This window comes from Cynoglossus semilaevis, chromosome 20, assembly GCF_000523025.1.
Source record: "Cynoglossus semilaevis isolate Cse_v1.0 chromosome 20, Cse_v1.0, whole genome shotgun sequence".
NCBI lineage: Eukaryota > Metazoa > Chordata > Actinopteri > Pleuronectiformes > Cynoglossidae > Cynoglossus > Cynoglossus semilaevis.
In genome coordinates this window covers 11004212-11026542 of record NC_024326.1, presented here as the reverse complement: position 1 = coordinate 11026542, position 22331 = coordinate 11004212, and the positions used below count along the sequence as shown (strand labels likewise).

At 43.7% G+C, this 22331-nt stretch overlaps 1 protein-coding gene across 1 annotated transcript in view; it reads left to right on the top strand.

The window, feature by feature from the left end:
- cdh6 (cadherin 6) overlaps positions 1 to 22331 on the top strand; it is a 68457-nt gene that overhangs the window by 10061 nt on the left and 36065 nt on the right. Inside the window, exon 2 of the mRNA XM_017042344.2 lies at positions 16459 to 16783. Within this exon, the coding sequence (XP_016897833.1) occupies positions 16565 to 16783 (219 nt within the window). The 5' untranslated portion in view covers positions 16459 to 16564. The remainder of the gene's footprint in view (positions 1 to 16458; positions 16784 to 22331) is intronic.

Here is a 22331-nt window from a genome sequence, read left to right as displayed (position 1 = left end):
TCACTTACTGACCTTCAAGCCATCCATTTATCTTCCATACCCATTACTCATGTGCAGAGGAGGCTAGCCCAGCTCTGGACTACCTGCCAGGCTTCGCTTGATTCTTTAAAGCTCCTGTCTGTACATCACTGGATCCACTGTAAAAAAAAAATATATATATATATATATATATATATTTATATATGTGCATAGCAGATAAATCCTTGGAATTTAAAAAAAAATCTGACTACAATTATCATCCAGCAACAGTGATGTTTGACCTTTTGTGGTGACAGTGATTTTTCCTCATGAGTCACAGACGTGCCCTGCATCTTTGAAAGTGTAAACATCTTTATATATAGTTTCTAATCAACAACAACAGATTCAGGTTAAATATTAGCATTTACACAGTACAGTATACACTGTACTTCACGGCTTGAATCATTTTATTTTTCCCCAAGATTGAACTTTTTCAAACCCACTCACAAAGATTGCGTTTCTACTTAGATACAGATGAAGGGCATCATATCAGCTTTAGGAGAGAAACCAGATGGTGAGACTCAACAAGAGAAAAGTTAAACCGTGTGACTGTTAAAGTGTTATAAAATACGTTATTAAAATTACTCAGCTGAAGTATTAGTCATAGATGAATTGATGTAAGAACAAAAATGTCACATCTAACAATTCTGTGTAATTTTTCATTCCCGCCTTAGAGTGGGGTTTAATCAGTGAGTCAGATTTGAACATTTGTCTCTGTGGTCACTGTGGATGATTTTTTTTTTTTCAATAAAAGAATTAATTATCTAGATTTACAATTGGATGGATGGATGGATGGATTGGTCGGGTGGATACATGGATGGGCAGGCGGATGGATGGAGGATAAAATGGATGGATGTGTGAAGGAGGGCAGTTCCATTCCTCAGCACAGAGTGGTTAGTGAAGGCGTCATCCGTCCCTCTGTCTTTATCAGCTCTCTCTGTGAGGGTCTGCTCACCAGAGAGCTTTTTAATCAATTTTGGACGTGACAGAAAACGAGTGGCCAGGGAGCTGGCTAAATATGAATATTTAATTGTGATGCTGCAATGATCCCCACACTGAACGGAGAGCTGGGTCGCTGGTGAAAGGCTGTGATTGGCTGCACGCTGGCTAGATTTCATGATTGCCCTGAATAGGAAGCCTCTGTTTATTGGTAATTTTTTTTTCTTTACTCTCTTTACCGCGTCTTTCTTCCGTTCTTCCCAGCAAACACACATTTCAGGTTAGTGGATAAGACCACTGCTCATTTACATAGTAATAGACTTCCCACATTCCACAGTGGAGTGACACACTGTATGTGTGTGTTCCTGCTGTTTCCTGACTCTGTGACAGTCGTAAAGCAGGGGTTTTCATGATAATAAAGTCTTTGTGAATGAGAGGACTGCAAACAAAGTGCGACCGCAGACCCTCGTAAACACAATCACGCACAAGGACAAAACACACCAGTTTACAGCGACACACAAAGTCCTTAAGACATCCTTTCAATACAAGGTGGCGTTTTCTATAGCTCCTCTAACGAGAGAATGTTAGGAACTTGTTTACTTTTACGTCTTTGGTCATTGGCTCTGACGGCCCTGCTGTAAAGGTGGCAGAAAATGTTTTTGCTCTCACTTAAACAAAAAAAAACAAAAAAAAAACAACCTTGGACCAACAGTCCAACATAATATAAAATATTTGTCAACGTAGCTAACATTCAACGGCAGCAGATTATGTTGTGTCACGTCAAGTGCTAAAGAATGTTATGAATAATAAGTGGAAATGTTTTACAGAAAACGTCGCAACAATATTTATTTACAATGAAATACAAAGAAACGTGAGAAATAAATAGAAGGTGAAGAAGTTTTAAAATATTTAAAATATTTTTCACACTCCCATCGTTGTGCTCTGTGTATATTAGTATATGGAAAAGTAACATTATATATATTTTGGTGTATTGCTGCAGTGTTGCGAACACGCGCCCTTATGTAAAAAAACTTGAAACACGAAGAAGAAAATAGGAAATGAAATGTTAAATGCATCATTTAACATCATTTAAATGTGTTTACAGCTGCTTTATCTCCATGAGATGTGTGTGTGTGTGTTAGATGTTCTAACAGGTTTACTTGAAGTGGACTTTTACAGCTTTGTTTCTCACGTCACATGATCGTACGAAATTACTCTTAGTCTTTGCACGGGGCGATTAAAAATCTGCCTTCGATGTGTCGGATCTCCAGTCAGTGTCGTTGACCCCTTCATGCAGCGTCTTTGGTTACGTAAGGGTGTCAATCCTAACGAACCATCTGGTCCTGACAACACTATCCATCACTAATTGATATTGGTGAGGAGGGCGGCGGTCATCGGACCCTGCACACACACTCACGTGACCACAGGGTAGTTTAATCCAGAACAGACTGGAGCAGTTGAAGTACACTCTGCAAAAGTACAAAATGTAAACTGGGATTTGTAGGTAAGCAAAACCATTACATTTACTATTGCAAACACACACACACACACACACACATCTATTATCTCCCCTTTGTTGAGATTAAAGCAGCTCAGGTTGCTTAGGGGGATTAGGCTGGTTGCTGCTCTGTAATTGCTATGACAGGGTCACTCATTGAGTGGGTTTCTTTGTGTACGTGTTCTTATGTGTGTACGTCCGAGTCAGGCTCCGGCTGCGGGGATTACACCGCTCGCCATGAACATGCAGTCCTGCGCTGTGCCTGGTCGGCTCCGGTCCACCGTGACGCTCCTCTAAAAACAGAACTCAGATCAGATCATTAAGTTTCAGCCACAGCACAGGCTCGGGTGTCATTTAGCCTGTATGCTCTAAAGATTTTAATATCCATCCATTCATTATCATCCCAAGAATTATGTTAAACATCATTTATGTAGGCCATTATGTGAACGCACTCTCTCTCTCTCTCTCTCTCTCTCTCTCTCTCTCTCTCTCTTAAATGGATAAAAGCTTTTGTGCTATAAAGCTCCATCCCCACACGTCCATTATATTATTGTGACCAGAGAGGGCAGAAGGGAAGTGCTTTATCTGCAGCTTTTAAGATGATGCTAACATTGTCCCAATATATATTTATATAGTTTTTTTGTCTTTTTTTATTTTGAGTAGCTGCCTTGAAAAAGTTATTAGTTCCGGTCGACTGACCTCAGTGACTGACCCTGCTGTCACATTGGAAACAAACCCTGTCAACAAGCTCATTGATTTCCACAAACACTGACTGACCCAAAAACATGAGGCCAGTCCCCCACGGTGGTGTGGTTTGGTAGTGCACGTACTTAGAAACAGTGGGAACTTTTTAGTTCTTCAGTTACACAGCTTTACGTCACAGCATGTATGCGTTAGCAGGGCGCTCAGATCATTCACCGCTCTTTGACCAACGTGGTTATGATTAATCATGATTAATCCAGATAAATCTACAGTCGGTAGTTGTGCAGCTCTGATCTGTAGGTGACGTCTCTACAACACGTGTCTTGGCCGTGGATGAAAGCAGTGATTAGTGGATGGACGGTGGAATTGTTGGATAAAAAGTGGTTGTCGTTCTGTTGTACACAGAAAAAAAGTCTGAGAAGAAAGAAAGTTTCCTCTTGATTTTAAAAACTGAAACTCGTTGAAACACGAAGGGTCCTGAACAACCTTGACATGTTTTCTCAATTTGTCTGTGATCACAGCACACACCACGTTTGTAACCAAACATGAATGGACACCTGTGACAACTGCCAAACCTTTTACCACAGACCTTTTCCTAAAATTGAAAGAAATCATTTGTGAGCCTCAGAACTGCCAGGTTGTGGAGTGAAAAACTTTCCCTCGAATTCTACAAAGACGGAATTTTCTGACAGAGAGAAAATACATGAAATAGTTATAATAGTTATTTTCATAAAGAAGTTCCTCTTGTTTGACTTCTTTGTTTTGAGACACTGCAAGAGAGAAGTTTGATGACCTTTTAAAATGCTAGACGTTTGTTTTCCAGGGCAGATGATTAACATTTAGTGGCTGTCAGTCAAATATGTGTGGAAACAGCTCCATGTTGAGACAGAAGGCATCGATCTTAGGTGATGTCTCAGTAGAACGGTTCTCTCAGGCTCTATTCAGACCCAGGCTCAGGCATGTCGATGCATCCTGAGTGATGTATCGACATCACCCGGTCCATCCTGAGTGATGACATCACATGTGGATAGTGTTAATTACAGCTGTCCAGACCCCGTCTGTTCTGTCAGCTCTGGATCTAGAGTCATCACTTACAGATGTGAACAGAGGTTGGACTGTATGGATGTGTCTGTTTTCAGTGAGTGCAGTGGCACAGAGGGCACAGAGGAGGCAGCACTGCTGCAGCTGAGACATAAAACACCAATGTTGCCATTAAATCCAGTGAATACGTTGGAAAAGACATTTCATTTGCCGTTAAAACTGCAGCAGGTCAGAGGATGGCAGTGCTTTGGAGGATTGGGATCGTGCATGGTCAGGACTGCGGCTGCATGGGTTCTCCCACCACCTCAGATGTGCTTGTTGTGGTGAGATCTGAGGACGTATTAACAGTGGAGGGGGTTCGATGTTATAATGGTTTTAAACATGCGCTAAAGAAATAGGAACATTAAGCCACGGGAGTTTTTTGGTTTTTTGGTTTTTATGTTGTTGTCTTAAAAGGGAAAACCCATCCAGACAGCTTTGAATACCAGACATACAGGACAACCAGAGCAACAAGTAACAACAACAGCAGCACGACAGACATCTGGACGACACAGAAAACCAAATGATTTCCCTCGACAGTGCTTTATATTCACAGCAGCGTGGATGATATGATGATGCTGGTACCCTCCACCCTCTCCAACCTCAGAAACAGCCACAGCCACAGAGCTCTTCTGGAGGTTCTGCTCCTCCTCCCTGTGCTGTCGGAGTGTCTCATCAAGGCCGTATTATAACACAGCAGGTAAAGACCCAGATGGTCCACAGACCAGAGCCGTCTGTTGTCGCTCAGTTACGATCTCTTGCCAGGAGGAGATTTGTTTTGCGTTCATATTAAAGTTTGAAAGTGACCATCCTCAGACTGGTGTGACCGCTGCACGCCTCTGACGTTCCAGTAAAGTGTGGAACTAAATATGCTACTCCTGTGAGAGTGTGTGTGTCAATATGGAAGTCGTTGTGTCAGTCAGTGTCAATTAACTTGATTGCTTTGCCATCACTCAGAGTCTCCCCCCTCCCCTCTCTCTGCTGCCGTCCCCCGGAGCCCAGACCTTTTGGTGGTGGAAGGTCACGTTACGTCCAGGACGGAGGAGAAACTTTGACAACCTTCATTGGTGTCAGCGTTCCTGTTTAGTCCGTTATTTACACTTCCTGTGTTTCAAGACAGAACATTAAAGTTGAATGAAATATGACAGAACAGAAAGTTCAACAGTTTGGACTGAGGTTGGTTAGAGAAACATCAGACACACCTCTGGTTGAGAGCAGAAGTTGTGCCTCTCTTCCCTGCAGTCTTATCTTTGCTTGAATGTCCTGGACGTTCTTTTCTGGTGTCCACTCTGGACCCAGCCAGTCCCCACTCTTCATCAAACGTCCGAGGCCAACCCTGAAGGCACTGCTGCGGGTCCTGACTTTGGGTAAATTGTGTGGCATGGCACTGAAATGCTTGGGTTTTAAATGTTAAATGCTGAAATAGTGCGAGTGGACCCTTCAGATGGGATTTCTCTGCTCACTTGTAGCGTCAGTGGAGTGTGCACCACCTTTCTGCTGTTGTTGATAATCCCTGCGGTGACTGCAGAGCTCATTCAGCTCAGTGGAGCACACTCAGAGCAGCTGTGGACTCTTCTAGAAAAGGCTGAGGTATTTAACTCTCCAACCAGTTGCTCCAGTTCCATATAATGTTCTGATTTTTTTTAATGTAGATGCAGCTGATGGTGCCACCTGCCTCGTTCACCTGAACTGTATGTAGACGGGGTCACTGACCCTCTGCAGGGTCAGAGAGGGGCCGGGGGCGCGGGGGGTAGAGACAAACAACCATTCACACCTACGGTCAGTTTACAGTAGAGGGATTTAGAGAGGAGTACCAGGAGAGGCTTCTGCTCCACTCCACGTCCAGTATCTGCAGTCTCACACCACCTGGAGTAGATGAGGTCGATACCTTCAGTATAGTTTGAAAACTTCAGCCTAGTCGTCTCTACATTTGGTGCATTTGGAACAAAAACAGTGGCCCGGCAACTAAAGAATGTTCCGTCCAAACACAGACTTCACTTCATGTTATCGCTCAAAGACGCTGTTAGAAAACCAGCCGACGACATGGATCTGAGATTGTGGTGGTGGGCGTTTATTCTGTGAGGTGAATATTATTCAGATGTGAAACAATGCAAATTGAAATGCCAGAATCAACATTATGACAATGATTCATGCTTGTTGAAGAGATTTAACAAGTTCAAGTATGAAATACTAGATATGGAGCGCTTTCTCAAAGTGAAACCCAATCACGAAGAGTCAGAGAGTACGAATCACTGGCCCTGACAGTTGGACAATCAGTGATTAACACAACAATAAAAGATTGAGCTTTTCTCCCACAGTTAACGCCCAGAGCCGTGTTTGAACACAGTCCTCTGCTCCTTTCAGAACAACACAGGGTTATTTACAGTGGTTTCAGTGCCATATTTATCACGTTGAAAACATATATTTCCTCTGTATATTTGCAGCCTCACGGTGCTATTTCCCAGGTGCATCCAGTGATACATCAAACCTCTATCAGTGCAGCTCAGTCGGTTTACACAGCAGCTTCAGGTGAAAAGCAACAATGCAAGACAAATTACACCTTTATGGCTGCTTGATATTACGTTGTACTTTCAGGAATAAAGCAGTTTTATGTCTGTATGTGTGTGTGTGTGTGTGTGTGTGTGTACACACTCAAGTAAGTAGCTCATAGTAGCACTAGTGTACAATTCTTTGGTAAGTTGATAAGTTGATCAAATTCATAAATGTGAAGTGTAACATGTCGGGTATATTTGTTCCAGGGAGAGAAAAAAAATCAGCGACAGAACACCAAAGTACCAAGGTCAGAATATCTGTAATTATTTACCACAAGAGGGCAGCAGCTGAAAAACCCCCTAACTTTATATACGTCTTATCTGTTTTATCTGTCACCTATACAGCGTTTATTTATTTATTTCTTGTTCCCTCTTTCAACATAGAGCAGGTAGCTGATATTCTGTGCCTGCATGGGGGCGCTAAATACCACTATAAGAGCCGTGCCCCTTGATTTGAGGCGACTGGTACGACATTGTTCCTGTAACTGTGTGAAAGAGGAACAAAGAACACATTTAGTTTAGTAGATTAGTGATTGTCTACAGGCTATAAAAGGTTTCCATCGTTAGACCTCCCATCACCCCCCCCCCACCTCCCTGCCCTGGCTCTGTGTGTGATGCTGAGACTGTGGCACAGTGGCCTCGAGTAATGACCACTGACAGCCAGCTACGGTGACAATGCTGCTGACCAGCTAGAAGAAAAGAATTCCCTTTCCTTCCCACTGGTGTTTATCTAAACCGTTCATTTACGCCCATTTTATTTGAACTCTTGTATATACTATAATAATACTGTCAGTGGCAGCCCCGACATTTACAACAATAAAAATGAAAAAATAAACAGAGAAATAGTAAAAGAGACAAAGTGACTGAGAGAGTGTGGATTTCTATGATTTTCTGCTTCACAAAGTATTTCATGGTAAATCTTTTAACCATGTGATACAAAGTGAAAATTAAAACCTTCAAATGTTAAAATGAGTTATACATTAGATCAAACACTGTTGAGGGAGAAAGGTAAGAATAAAACAACGAGAAGAGGCCAACGAGGAGGACATTCTGTTTCAGGGAATGTTACTCTTATTCTAATACCAGACTCTCTTCATTTGTGTTATTAAATATAATATTTCAGGAAAAGTGATTTGCTACAAAAGTCTGGCTGTAATAATGGGTAGAAGAGTCTGGCTACGTCTGCTGAAGCCTGTGATTAATGTCCTAATGTAGGCTGACCCTGTGGTGAGGTCCCTGGTCAGACAAGCACACACACACACACACAAGTACACACTCTGTTTGTGCAGCTATCTCTGTCAGGACACTGGTGTAGGAACAGTGTAAACTGCAGCATATACTGTATAAAAGCAGCATTTACTACAAGCCTCGCCTCTGAATAAATGTTTTAACAAAGGAGGAAACAAGTGCAGATCTTCCTCATATTCCACTTATCGATGTCCATGTAAACAGTCTACTGTGGACACACTCACGGCTCTGTCTCTGTGCAGCGTTGGCACTGATGTGTTGGTATTGATTCTTGCCTTGTAACAAAAGGAAGCTAAAGCCTGTCTGGCTGCGTGATGAGTTGTCAACCTGAACACAGTGAAAGCTAATGGGCTGATGCTGCAGAGGTTCAGGACACACTGGCTGGATTATGAGTGTTTTAAAACTTTTACTTCCAACGTCCGACCATGAGGTTTGATGCTACGCTAAGAACTTTGTCAGTGTTTTTGGGAAGTTCTGCAGCCGGCACACATGGCGTCGTCGTGTGACACAGTGACACACAGCTGAAGTCATGACACTGGCTCTGTGTCTTTCTTTATAGGCTGTACCCTGCAAGGCTTGCTGGGAAAAGGCGAATTATCTTAGCTGAGAGACAGGCTACATCCTTGGAAAGGTCACCAGCCTCATTGTCCAACATGTCCACAGTATTTGCTGATGAGCTGTTCCCGTCGCTGTGTTGACTGTACAAATGTGTACACATCAGAAATATATATATATATAAAAAAAACAGGCTCCTAATAACCGAGTGATTGTGAATCCATACCAGAGACGATCATTTCCAGTCGGCATTTCAATAAATAAGTCAGGTAACAGTGTGCACCATCTCCCTTTTAATTTGTCTGGGCAGCAGCGGCACAGTTCTAATAAAGCACTAATATGATCTAATGTGCCCACTGGCAACTCCACTGGAGGTCAACGGTTCGTGAGCAATTTTAAATCAACAGCTTGCAGCATTTTCAACGGTTGACTTTGCCAGCTCCACAACAAAGTCAATGTCTATTTACAGCTGACCCCTCTGCCCCCGAGAACGGAAATGAAGCCCAGGCTTTACTTTTCATTGTACAGAATCTGGGGTCTGACAACCCTGTAGTGGTGTGTACTCAGGTAATACCTGCAGTGTTGTAATATATGGCCATATAATTGACTCACCGTGTGAATCGTTGCAACCGACACAGACTGCCACAAGAGGCGCCGTTAAGTACATGGTTTTAACTTTTAACAGGCTGTGGGACAAAATTCAAATCTTTGATGCAGCAGCTACTGGACCAAAGATGGTAACATTAAAGCCACTTTGGACCTTTCATGCTTTAGTTTGATGTAATTTGAACATTTAAAGTGGAATCTAAAAGCAGAAATCGACAGGTGGTGTGAAAATGGATGGCAGTAAACATTAGTGTGAACAGAATTCCTTCAGTCATTGAATCACTGCTGCAGCTTCACATACACAGAGGAGTTTTGTTTCCTTTTCTGTTTAAAACTCTGAACTGAGTCGTTGTTACGTTGACCTTCAAAGCGACACGTCGATAAGACATCAAACATGGATCTCAGAGTCAAGTCGCAAACATTCATCACGCTCTTTTAAATACAGGAAGAAACAAAACAATCTGCCTCTGAACTCTGAACTCTGATGTTTTGCAGCACAGTCTAAATGTCAGCGCCACCTGGCCATCATTTCCTCAAAGTTCACGCGTCTAACTTCTATTTTCTGTGTGCAAACTACCTGGTGACATTTATGGCGTGTAAGTGTATCCTGATGATGGTAATTTCCATGTTCTCCCACTGAGAGTACACAGAGGCAGTACTCACGCAGTGTGTTACGATAGTTAGAGACATTGTTATTAATGGTGTTCCTGATAAAAGGTACCAATTAGCCGACGCACTTAGCCAGATTTAGTCTTTATTTTTAACCCAGTTTTCACATCGACGTTTAAAAAAAGACAAAGATAAAAGTCAAGATGGAACACAAAAAAAAAACAAAGACAAGAACCAAGGAATCAAAGGATCAAGGAGCAGTTTTTGTACCTTTGATGGAAGTTTATCTCAGACCTCACCACAGGAAGACTAGGTTGACTAACAAATCCACCTACTTGTTGGTTTAAAGACGTGGATTTATTTTGCAGCTGGTGAGTCAAAGTGTGTTTGTTTTATGTCTATATTTTTATGGCCTGGTTTAAAACTCTGGCATCAGTTTCACTCATTTGAATTTTAGTAACATTTTAGAGTCCAAAAAGCAGTCACTTAGTTTTAGATTTGACTTTGATAAGAACGTTCACAACATGTATTTATTTTCTTGGCAACAGAGGTCTTCAACCTGGTGGTTGGTACAGGTACTGCACAGAGGTGTTTAAATTATTGTTGGGATGGTTAATCATGCAGTTAATGGACATTTTTTTGTCTTTCGACCTTCATTAGAGGTTGCCATCTCTGACACAACACTCCCCGTTAGGGATGGAGTCACGGACTACTGCATGGCAGACAGGAATCCTACAGTTGTCCCTCTGCGTCCAGTATTCAACTGTTTCCATGGACATTTTTATTTGGAGACGATTTATTTTCCAGCATTAGTGAGAATAGAACTATGGCTGATTGATACTGGTTAATTATGAAATAATGATGATGAGTTAATGAGTCAAAAGGTCAAACTAACTCTTAAACTAACTCAGTGGTTGATCAGACGTGTAGATATATGATACTACTGCTTCCTCTGTATAAACGGGGTGTTTTTGTTAAGGCTGTCTACCTGATTGTCTCACTTCCACAAATTGTGGCTGAACCCGTCATTTACCCCAACAGCAGTAGGTAACAGGCTTGTTTTGCCCCTGGGCTGCTGAGGCTCTGTGTATTTCCCAGTTGACTGCAGTAAAAAAAAAAAAAAAAAATTACAAAATACCATAAATGTTTTTGAGGACAGATTGTCCAAAAGTGTATCGTTATCTCAATTTAAAAGATGACCTGAACCTTCTCTATGACAGCAGAGCTTTAATGGGCCAGAGGTAATGTTTCACCTCACACTGCTGAAAATGAAAGAGTGCAGAGGCCGTCGTATACATTCAAATTTGATTTAGCAATGTTTTATTTTTTGAATTAAGGTAGAAATAAACATAGAATATTAAAATGTTGACATGAGGTTTAGTAGATTCTCCTCACTGGACTCCCAGGATCATGTCTGGAGACAACGCTTCAGATTTGACGTGTTCTTTTTTGACAGTTGTTTGGACACTGGTTACAGTGATCGGTGTTTTCCGACTCCTGGGTTCATGCTGTTTTTTCCACCAGACACGCCTTCACAATGATTGGATTTCTGGGAAGATGTCCCGCCTTCTAGCCAACAAACAGCTCTGATTGGCTCTTGGACTTATTTGTTTTTCCCCTGGTGAAATCAGCACAGATTGGTCCCTACATGTTGCCCCCCTCCCACCCCAGTCTCCTGCTCTTCCTCACTGAGCCCCACGTCACTTCAGTGGAAATTCAGAGTCAACATAATTCACACCTGTGTAATGAAGCCTCCTCTCCAGTCAGTTTTTAAGACAACAGATTTAGCTTCTTTGTTATTACCACGTCATGTCCAGGTATTATGAGGAGCCGTCCACGGCAGAGACCGGACCATCTGTAAAAGGTGCCGCTGTATTAAAAGTCAGTATTAAATGTCAAACGGAGCGGGCGGCGGCAGTAGGAGACAAGCCGACTCCTTCCAGTGAGTTATCTGAGCTTCTTATTACCATATGTATCCTTGTCATAATGTATGTTTACGCAGACTCAGCCAAAAACTGGCTTAGTGTCTAAGTATGTCACCCTCACAGTCAACACGGTACAATGTCAGCCACTGGCTGACTGACAGACTCACCGCTAAGTGGCTTGGGAAGTCCTACCTGCCCCTGACGCCCAGCACCTGAATGACAGGGTGGCTAATTGACAGCGTGTCTCCGTGCTCCCACAGCGTGGCGGCCTCAAAAGAGAATGATTCATGGCAATGTCATGTAGATCAGAAAAAGTTGCTGAAAAAGTTCTTTCTTGAAAAGCTTGTTGTCAGGTGTCTGAAGCTGCAGTTGGTGGTTTCTTCATAATGAGATTTCACATCGCTAACCACCAGTGACCGGCTATCTGACGGCTGGGGGTGTGTGTGAGCCTCTCCATGTACGTGGGTGTGGGGGTGGGGGGGGGGGGGAGAGAGAGAGACGTTGAGGGACAGTGAGAGAGTTGGAGCTGGACGACCAGTGTTGACGTTGTTGGCTGGCCTATCCTGATGGAAATAGGTGGCTTGGTTTGTACTTGTCACACGTGTGTGTGTGCACACACACACACACTTCCTCTGAAACAAACACGCACACACAATCACACATATGCACAAGTCTGCTCTGTGGCTGAAATTCTCCCTTTTTTCACCTCTAATTGGTCCTGTGGGAGTTGTCAGAGGTCTCAGTGGCTGTCTGCGCACACACACACACACACACACACACACACACACACTCAGCACCGCACTGCAACGGTGGAAGGAAAGGGGAGGGAGAGCAGAGAGGGAAAAGCACCGCCATCGTCACCTGAAGGTTGTGAACATTTATCACATTTTGTGAAGATGATGGAGAGGAGATCAGGAGAGGAGGCCTCTCATTGGCTGCGGCCGCTGTCCTAAAGTGACTCGTACGTACGACAGAGTCAGAGCCTGTTCAGCTTTGGTTGCATCGTCCCGGCAGCGTGTGACGTCGGCAGCGTGTGACGTGTGGACGTGTGGACGTGTGGACGTGTGGACGTGTGGACGTGTGGACGTGTGGACGGGTGGACGTCCGTTGGGCGACTGCTGCTCAGGGGACGGTGGAATTGAACAGACTGAGGAGCCTGTTTTTCTGGGCTGCAGTGGAAGTCACGAGGACTGTATTTGTGTTGTGTGACACACTTTGTCTGGCACCCCCCCCCCCCCCCCCCCACACACACACACACACAGCACCGCACTGCAACGGTGGAAGGAAAAGGGAGGGAGAGCAGAGAGGGAAAAGCACCGCCATCGTCACCTGAAGGTTGTGAACATTTATCACATTTTGTGAAGATGATGGAGAGGAGATCAGGAGAGGAGGCCTCTCATTGGCTGCGGCCGCTGTCCTAAAGTGACTCGTTCCTACGCCAAAGGCAGGGCCTGTTTCGCTTTGGTTGCATCGTGCCGGCAGCGTGTGACGTGTGGACGTGTGGACGTGTGGACGTCCGTTGGACGACTGCTGCTCAGGTGACGGTGGAATTGAACAGACTGAGGAGCCTGTTTTTCTGGGCTGCAGTGGAAGTCACGAGGACTGTATTTGTGTTGTGTGACACACTTTGTCTGGCACCCCCCCCCGCTCCTCACCCCGACCGGGGTTTTATTTAACTTGTTTTTCTGCCCTGTCTGGATGACTCTGTGCACAGCATTTGACTGAACGTGTGATTGTTGACGAGTTTCTCGTCCAGATGGTCAAAGATCTTTACACAAAAGGTTTTTGCCGTCAACCTGGGGTTGGTTTATAACCCACAGTACCAAACCTGGAATCAAACTCACAACCCTGCGGCTGTAATCTGTTGATAAATGATATGTTTTTCTTTTGTCAGTGCGTTTAAACACGACAAAGTAGAGGAAACCAGGAATTCCATCAGTATTTAGAAGAATCCGTTTTAATTTGATCCACCAGTAACAACCCGCCCTCAGCATCTGATTTATTAACCTAATCAGACATGGATGACAGCACTGGGTTAAAGGTTCTGGGCTGACACAGTTCCCTGAGCCAGAAGCCGTTCCTTCTGTAATCTCAGTTTTATCCACGTGCTGTGTTTACATCCAGTCACCGCGGCGGCTGCGTTTGTGGCGTTAATCCGTGTGAACGCCGAGGATCAACTCCTGATAGATTTAAACAACTGCCAAGTCGTTCCATAGATATTTGTACAGCGACACTCTGTCAACACGCTCCACAGCAAATCCAGATATTATTTGGAAAGTGTCCAGCTCAGTACGCACTAATCATAGTCGTGCACATTTTGGCTGTTGGCCGGTGACCAGGGCTGCAGGACCGTCCGTGTTCAGATGTGGGTCGTAGCTGCTCCTCACTGCACACAGCGCACGTCGTCGTGGTGTCAGGCGGATCTGTGTGCCGTCAGGTTGGCAGTTTGTGTGAGGAACCAAGTTGGAGACTGGCTGTTTCCTGGCATCCGTCTCCCACGGTTCTGTTTGATGTGCTGCCACTGACTTCCAGACCGCTGAAGGATTAGAAGACAACTTTATTTTAATAATCTTGTGGTGAGAATTTCCCATTGTTAAACCAGAAGGCTGCGAGTTTAAATCCACAGAGGAACAAGAACACGGACAGAGACGCTGTGTTAGAGACATGTGGCTCCAGAGCCGGTCAGTCAAAACCACTGATTCTCAACCACTGTGTCGTGGCACACTGGTGGGCCGCAAGACATGTTCAGGTGGGCTGTGGGAAGTAATAATACAATCTCTCTTAATTGGTCTGAAAACTTTTATTTATTTACTCTAGTTATTTTACTTTTTTTCGTAAACAGCACAAAAATTAAATATTCTTCTGAAAATTTGTGCTGTGGCTCAAACACATTCCTAGTATGAAAAATGGAAACATTAGGAATAAAAAAAAGATTCGCCTCTCACTGCATTATAATAGACAGAGAGAGGGTGGGCGGGGTGGGGGGGCAATAAAGACAGTGTTAACGCCTTCTACCAGAATCAATTACTCTCGCGTGTTTTTCATGTGATTCAATTAAAGCCTTCCCATAAAGCAGGACGTAATGGGCCTAATGCAACTGGAGACAAGGAAGGACAGGAGCCAGGAATGAGCAGCGTCCTCTGTGTCTCATTAGTCCACTGCCTAAACAGCCGCACTAACCCGTTTAAGTACGCACTGTTTGAAGTGCTGTTGAGTGATGTCGGCGATGAAAAGGCCCATTGTTGTTGGTTTCAGGTGTTGCCTTGATTGAATACAGGACTCTTCAGTGTGGTGTGCTGTTGACTGCTGGGTAAAAACCACCGCTGGACGCGAGGGCTGCAGCAAAGTGCTGAAAGTGAACAGATCTGTTAGATTAACTCTGAAATCGATCTGTGCAGGGCCGATGGAACAACAAGCTCACTTATGTGATTAGTCGCTTATTTTGTTCCTCTTCACTCTGCCTTCCTTTGATCGACATGGAAAACAGAACAGAAGCGTGTCTTCACTCTTTACTCCACATTCAAGGCATTTTTTAACCCTTTAAATGTGACGTTGATCAAAAGGACCAGGTTGTTGTGGTGTCGTCCCTGCAGGAGTCTAGGAGGGAAGATGTTTTCTACATGTTTTTACTCCTTTTTTTCCTCAGGGTTTTTATTGTTGTTGTATGACAGGGTTTTTTTGTTTGTTTTTTTATTGATCCACTGCTCAAAGACGATAAGGAAGAAGTCTATTTGATTTTTAGGGAAAAGTTTTGTCGTACTTCACAGCTGGATGCAGTTGTGTTTCATATTTCCATGGAAAGACCTTGGAGTTTGAAAACCTTCTCGTCTTCTGTCAGTTTTTTTAAGCAGAGTCTGGTGAACTGTCGACTACGTTTGGTTGTTGTGATTTTAATTTTTTCCATTGTATGAAGGATCATCAGCAGAGCTGGAGGGATCAGCAGCAGCGAGTGTGTGAAAAGGAAACACATCTTTTGTGTCTTTTATTTCTGTCCATCATTTAAACTCTGGATTCTTAAGGAGCTCCTTTTAAAAGGACAGAAATGTGAATTGAGGGCAGAATGGTTGAATACAAAGTTATAAACTGTGGAGGCGGGCTTTTATTATGTCGTCCTATTGAGACGACAGAATTTTTGGCTGAGAGTTTGACCATAAAGTTTTTTGGTAATTGACTCAGCGCTGCATTTTGGACATTTTACAACAGTAATCTTTGACTCCTTTGATTTTACAAGCAGCTCTAACCTCAAGAATGTGTTCATGTAGAACTGCTCCGAGCTTTTTTTCACCTCATTGTCACCATAATTAAATCATTGAGCTCATTAAGCTTCTAGTTTTTGTTTTTTGGCTTTAGTGAGAGAACAGTGAAAACAGCTGGAAGTTCAGGATGTGACGTTCTTAAAGAACCCGGTCAAAGCACGATGAACTGTTGGAAAAGATTGTCTGTTGTTCCGCAGCCACTAATGCTGGTGTTAGAGCAGTTATTGCAGCAGCTCGGCCAATCAAATCCAGTCTGAACAGCTAGTTCAAGATCTACATGAGACTCATAAAGAAGAACGGTTTAACATTTTAAACCCTGTTTTTTTCCCTCTCTTGTGTTTTTCTATTCACCACAAGTTGATTTGCATATTTCCAAATCTGCACTCCCACATGAAGCAATTGTGTTCAGGGAAAGAAATGCATCAAGTGCCCAGTCCTGATCCGTGCTCCTCTGCCTCCTGTGTTTACAGACCCTGAAGACTATGACCGGTGGATCTGTCTGCCAGTCCGTGGTCATCCAGCTGGACAGATAAGAGCATCGGCGACCTGTACATCCAACGCCTGCGCCCCAGGAAAATGAGGACTCTCTTATTGTGCATCACTTGGCTTTGTCTCTGCCTGTCCCTGGAAGGCCTGTCTTTGATTTCATGGAGAACAGAGGCGGTGGACGGGAGAGGAAGTGGGGCAGCCATCAGAGGAAAGAAACTGCTTCGAAGAGTCAAACGGGGATGGATGTGGAACCAGTTTTTCCTGCAGGAGGAGTACACAGGCAGTGACTACCAGTACATTGGCAAGGTAAGAGCTCGGGCCACCGCTTCCACTGTGGAGGTTGGAGCTCGGTGTCTAATAATCCTCTGATTTTATTAGTGTGGTTGATCTTACACAGGGAGATCACACGTGCTGCAGATGACGTGTGACTCTAATGTATTACTGTAGCAGTAGTTCATGGAAACAAAGCCGCTTTAGCCGCGGATTAATCACCATTAATCACCATTAATCACCATTTATTGTTATGAAAAATAAATCATGATTTATTGCGACAGATTAATATTTTTTTAATGTTTTCTATACATTGTCCACAACAGAAAGAAAAATGGCTCCTGTTTTTATTTGTGACTAATCCAAATGATGGAGTCAAGAAAACCATCACTCTCAGAGTTCTACTTCATGGACTCGGTGGATTTTAGTCATTTCTGTGTTTTCAAACCTTCACAGAAGCCAGTGAGTCTGCTGCCCCCACAGTCCATTTGACAAGTGTCAGTCAGAGACACAGTAACTGCCCCTGGGCTCAGACAGGCCGCTCTGATGCAAGCCAAAAACTGTCGTGTTTTAGCTTCCATTTATAAACACATTCATATGTTTTTGCCACAGTATTTACCCCCCATTTCAGTGCGGCACTTGAACGCCGGCTGTTTACCACCCAGTAGAAAATGACAGATGCAAAACACTCCAGAACAGGTAATGCAAATGGAACTGGTCATTAGTCTTTTACACACGGGGTTTGTCAGTTAATGGTGGAAGAGCACGGTGAAAAACACATGAAGCAAATGAAGTGTGTAGAGTTTGATTATAATATGTTTAAATCTGGACCCTTCAGTTGGCCGTGAACAGGAGCTGCCAACGCACGAGCCTTCTGCTTCTTCCACTTCGTCTGTTCCTCACCAGCAGAGTGAAGTAAAAAAAAAAAACAGCTTTCAGACATATTGGAATCAACATTTTATTACCGTTATTATACTCGACATTAATGATAATTACTAACAGATGTATTGAACAGTACAACTATTCATGTTTTTTCTTCAACCAAAACAATCCCATTAAGTGCTATTTACCGTGGGTTTTCAAATGTTTTTCGACGTCTGCTTCATGCCCTTCACTGTGCAGAATTACACTGATGTTCATATAAAGTCTTCTGACCCTCGACTCAGGTGTCACCGTGACTCAGCCAATTTAGCAGTATTTACAGCAACTGTTAAAGTAATGGCTGTCTGATTCCTGCCTCGTGGAAACGTCTTGGACTGGAGTGAACATTATTGACAATTAACTTCATCGTTTCATGAAACGGCTCCACATGACTGGAGTCCTGCTGCAACCAATGGCCATTAATCACAGTGTCGGCTCCATTGTACGTCAGTGTGCAGGGAACACAATGTAGCACTTTGTTACCAACTGAGAAGAAGCCGTTATGCCCTCAAGTCTGACTCCCACCACCCCAAAAAAGTTCCCAGACATGAACGTGTGTAGCTGCTAACTTCAGGTCTAACTCTGCGTTACTTTGCTCTTCCAAACTACTGCATGTTCGTGTTTGTTTATTAATGTTCTGTCTGCATCAAGGAGGCGGGGAGGGGGACAGGAAGTTCACAGCAGGAAGGGCAAAAACACAAACGGAGCAGAATGAATACCAAAAGAAACGTCCTTCTGTATCCCAACAGGGTTGACAAAAGTCCCAACACTTTCAATTATTTAATGTCAGCTTTTGATTAGCTCGTTTCCCCCTTATTTCAGGGATTCCCTGTTCTGCTGCGTCCACAGTTTAGAGAAAACTCAAAGTGAAATCTTTTATCAAAGCCGAGGAGTTGGCCGTACAATGTTCCCGCTGCCCTTTTCTTGCATTTTACTTCTTGTGTGCTGAGAATGCAACGTTGACATAATCATCCCCAATCATTTTACTAATTAAAGATTAAGATGCCGTGGGCAGGCAGCAGGAAGTTTGAGGTGAAATACCTTCCGTTAATGTATTATTAAGTTAGCGAATTAGGGGTAAAGTCTCTTAAAGTGTATAATTTAATGCAGCCTCAGCATCTCTACACACACACACACACACACACACACACACATTCTTCACACTGACCAAAACGGCTACAATAAATGAGAGGAGAAATCTGAGAAATTGAGCAGCCATTATTCAGGGCAGGAGGTCGCTCTGCCTCGGCCGTTCTCACAGACCTAACCCTGTGGTTGCTCTGATTTATCATTTATTCCCACACAGAACAATATTCAACACTATTTCCTCCCAAAAAGTACTTTTTGCATACACTTTACACAGGCCATCACTGATTAAAGACACATCGTGCTGATCACATTAGAGTTTTCACCGTCTCTGGTTCCTCCGCTGCTCACCTGAACGTCACGGTCGACGATGTACGAGGTTAAGGTGATTTTTAACAAGGTCAGATATGTCCGTCACTCCTTTTTGGGATATTTATTTACTCTTCCTGCTCCAGGGAGTTGTGCTGAGTATCTGGGGTAAACTCTGGGCCTGTTAGTGAAGTTTGAACATTGTTGTGACTGTTGCTGCTCTGCTGTTTGATCAGTCGCCAGATGCCGGGAGGTGTTGTGCTTCTCTGTGTGAAGTCTGCCGCCTGTGCCGTCTGACGGCGCAGAGACAAAGTTTGCTTTAAAATAAACTGGAGTTTTCCAGTTTGGAGATTGAGGTGAGCAAAGAACCAAGTGAAGCAAATGGGCTGGTGTGTCGCCATGACTGCAAAGACTCCGCCGGGCGTAGAACACCCAGCTAACAACTGAGAGGGTAAACGGCGCGGACAGATGTAGCGCGACGTGTTAGCTAACTGTTAGTTTGGCCTTCAGAAGCTGTGGTTGCAGTGAAGCGTGTTGCATATTTAGCCAAAACAATAGCGTCTTGACTGTTAGAGCCAACGTTCCACTTCCTGATGTTTATGAGTCCAAAGGAGGAGGGTTGTAATGTCAGTCAGAAAAACAGTGTAAACAACAGTAACGCTCACTGTCTGACTTCAGACCACGTTACATCCAACTGTGGGGGGAAAAACGGACCAAATTTGACGTCCTGAATGCCTGGGTCGAGAGGAAGCAGCAGAAATGTATTCATTTATTCATCTCTCACTGCTTAACCTTGTTCGCGGTCGCAGAGGGGCGGGGGCTGGACAGGATCCCAGCAGTCCTGGACCTGTGGCCAGACCACGGCAGAGTCAGATACAGAGACAAATCACACTCTCACCTGTGAGAGTAGAGTTAAGAGTCTGAGGTGAAAACTCACACACACACTCCATACAGAAAGACTGCTTTTTTGCTGCAGGGCAAGAGCTCAAAGAAACACTGGTTCATGGTGAAGTTTAACGTTTCACTGTAGAAACAGAAATTATAATTAAATCTGTCACAAAACAAACCACTTCTCAGACTTTTTAACAATTAATGATACATTTTTACATTAGAAATATTTATAAATGGCATTTTAATAGTTATATCGGTGAAATTGGAAATAAAGAAATTAAATAACTTAATTAAATGCTGCAATAAACTCTTTAAAATATTTTGCAGGTTTTAGGATTCACTAAAAATGATGTGGCTGATAATAAAACTGCTGCTAGAATGTTGTGCCACAAACGCCCCCTAGAGGTAACATCCTTATATTATTCATTATTATTCAACTGTTTAAAACTACAGCACTTAATGGTTTTGCTTTTTGTCATGATTTGGCAAATTTACTCAATAAAAATTCCAAAAAAATCCATGACACGCCGTACAGCAGCAGAGAGAGTAATCTGGAAACCACTTTACTCTCTGGGAAAAAAAGAAAGAAAAGATTTCTTCTGCTGTGGAAGTGCGCTGCAGAGAAAAGTCCTGGCGGCTTAGCCGCTCATGTTGGGGAGAAGTATGGAGGTGTTACTGCCCTGCACACTGACAGATCAATTCAGACCCAACAGAGCTGCAGAGAAAAAGACAGCAATGATCAAAAGGAAAGAGGAAGTCAGGAATGGAGGAAGTAAGGGCGGTAAGAGAGGGGGGAGAGAGGGGGAGGGAATCAAAAGAAAAAAGGAATACATTAGGAAAGGGACGAACGTTGGTTTTACTAATAAAACCAACGGGAAATATTTATAGTGTTGCTTGATGAAAACCTGAGACAGTGGGGACGCTCTCAAGAAAACATGACTCCAGAAGGTGAGGTGATGAGGTGAGGAGATGAGGTGAGGAGGTGGGGGGGTGAGGGGGTGAGGAGGTGAGGAGGTGAGGGGGTGAGGGTGCAGCAGGAAGACGGAGGATCAGACGTATGAAGAGAACCGAAAGAGAAATATTACAGTTCCACTACAGGAGACGGCAGCGGCAGCGTTTCTGAATCTGAACAGAAATGTTAGAAACTGTGAGCTGTGTTGTCTGAGGTTTGATGGATTCATCACTGTGAGCCTGGAAACACTGATGGTTTCTGACGCTGGGGTCAATGAACGGTAAATGGAATATTCCAGAGCGAGGCTGCACGGGCTGCTCACTTTGATCAGTGGTAGAACGGCAATTATCTGAGATATTGTTAATATTTCAGCAGAACAACCTTTACGGGGTGACAAGCTCTCGTGTGTGTGTGTGTGTGTGGGGGGGGGGGGGGGGGGGGTTGAAGTGCACAATCGTCTGATGGAGAATACAGGATATGTATTGAAATCTGCACAAAGGCATAAAAATGTGGGAAAATGTCATCAGCATTGAGTTTAACCTGTGACCCCTGGATGTGTGGAGGAGGAGGAGGAAGAGGAGGAGGAGGAGGAGGTGATGGAGGTGATGATACTGATAGACGTGTGAACACTGTAGATGGAAGGATTAATACACGGCTGAGAGTGAGTGTATGATTTATTTTTAACTAGCCAGAGCCAAATCAGTTTTATCCTCAGCTACTGTACAGACTTGAATCCAGAAAATTAATTTGACTTGTGTTTTGTTGACATGAGGTTTATTCTATACACTCGTCCAGAAACAGAGGGATTAGAACGGTAATCTACGTTTGGTAGTGTAGGAAGTGTTAATCTGTACAGTTCAGTGTTTCAGTCGACTAAATCGAAATAAAATCACTAGACTAAAGTCATTTTCATATTTCTGCATCTAAAAAACCTACAGTGACCTACACCAGGGAGTGGTCTGCATTATTGAACAGTCCCCCTGGTGGTCTGTTGGGATATAACACCTCCCTCAGTCAAACTCTTGATTCAATGGCAGCAGTAGAGTGAGTGGAGATGTTCTGGAAGCGTGTCTGTGTTTTATGTTAATTTTATTGTCTCCGTCTCTTTGGCAGCGTCTCAGTGACGAGAACAGCTGCTCTAAATGTTTCTGCAACCAATCACAGCGTTGCAAAGACACCCGACATTATCTGTGTTTGACTCGGTGCCACATTCCCTTCTCTTCATGCACCAGAATCAGGCAGATAAAGTGTGACCCATCCCTCCTCGCTGTGAACGTCGTTGGCTGCATGTGTGTGTGTGTGTGTGTGTGTTTGTGGCTGAGTGGGAACGTGGAGGGTTATCAGTGCTGAGCCAGAGACAACCTGGGGCGGGGGGGCAGAGGGGGGGTGTGTTGTCTTTGAAAAAGTTGTAGAAGTGGAGATGAG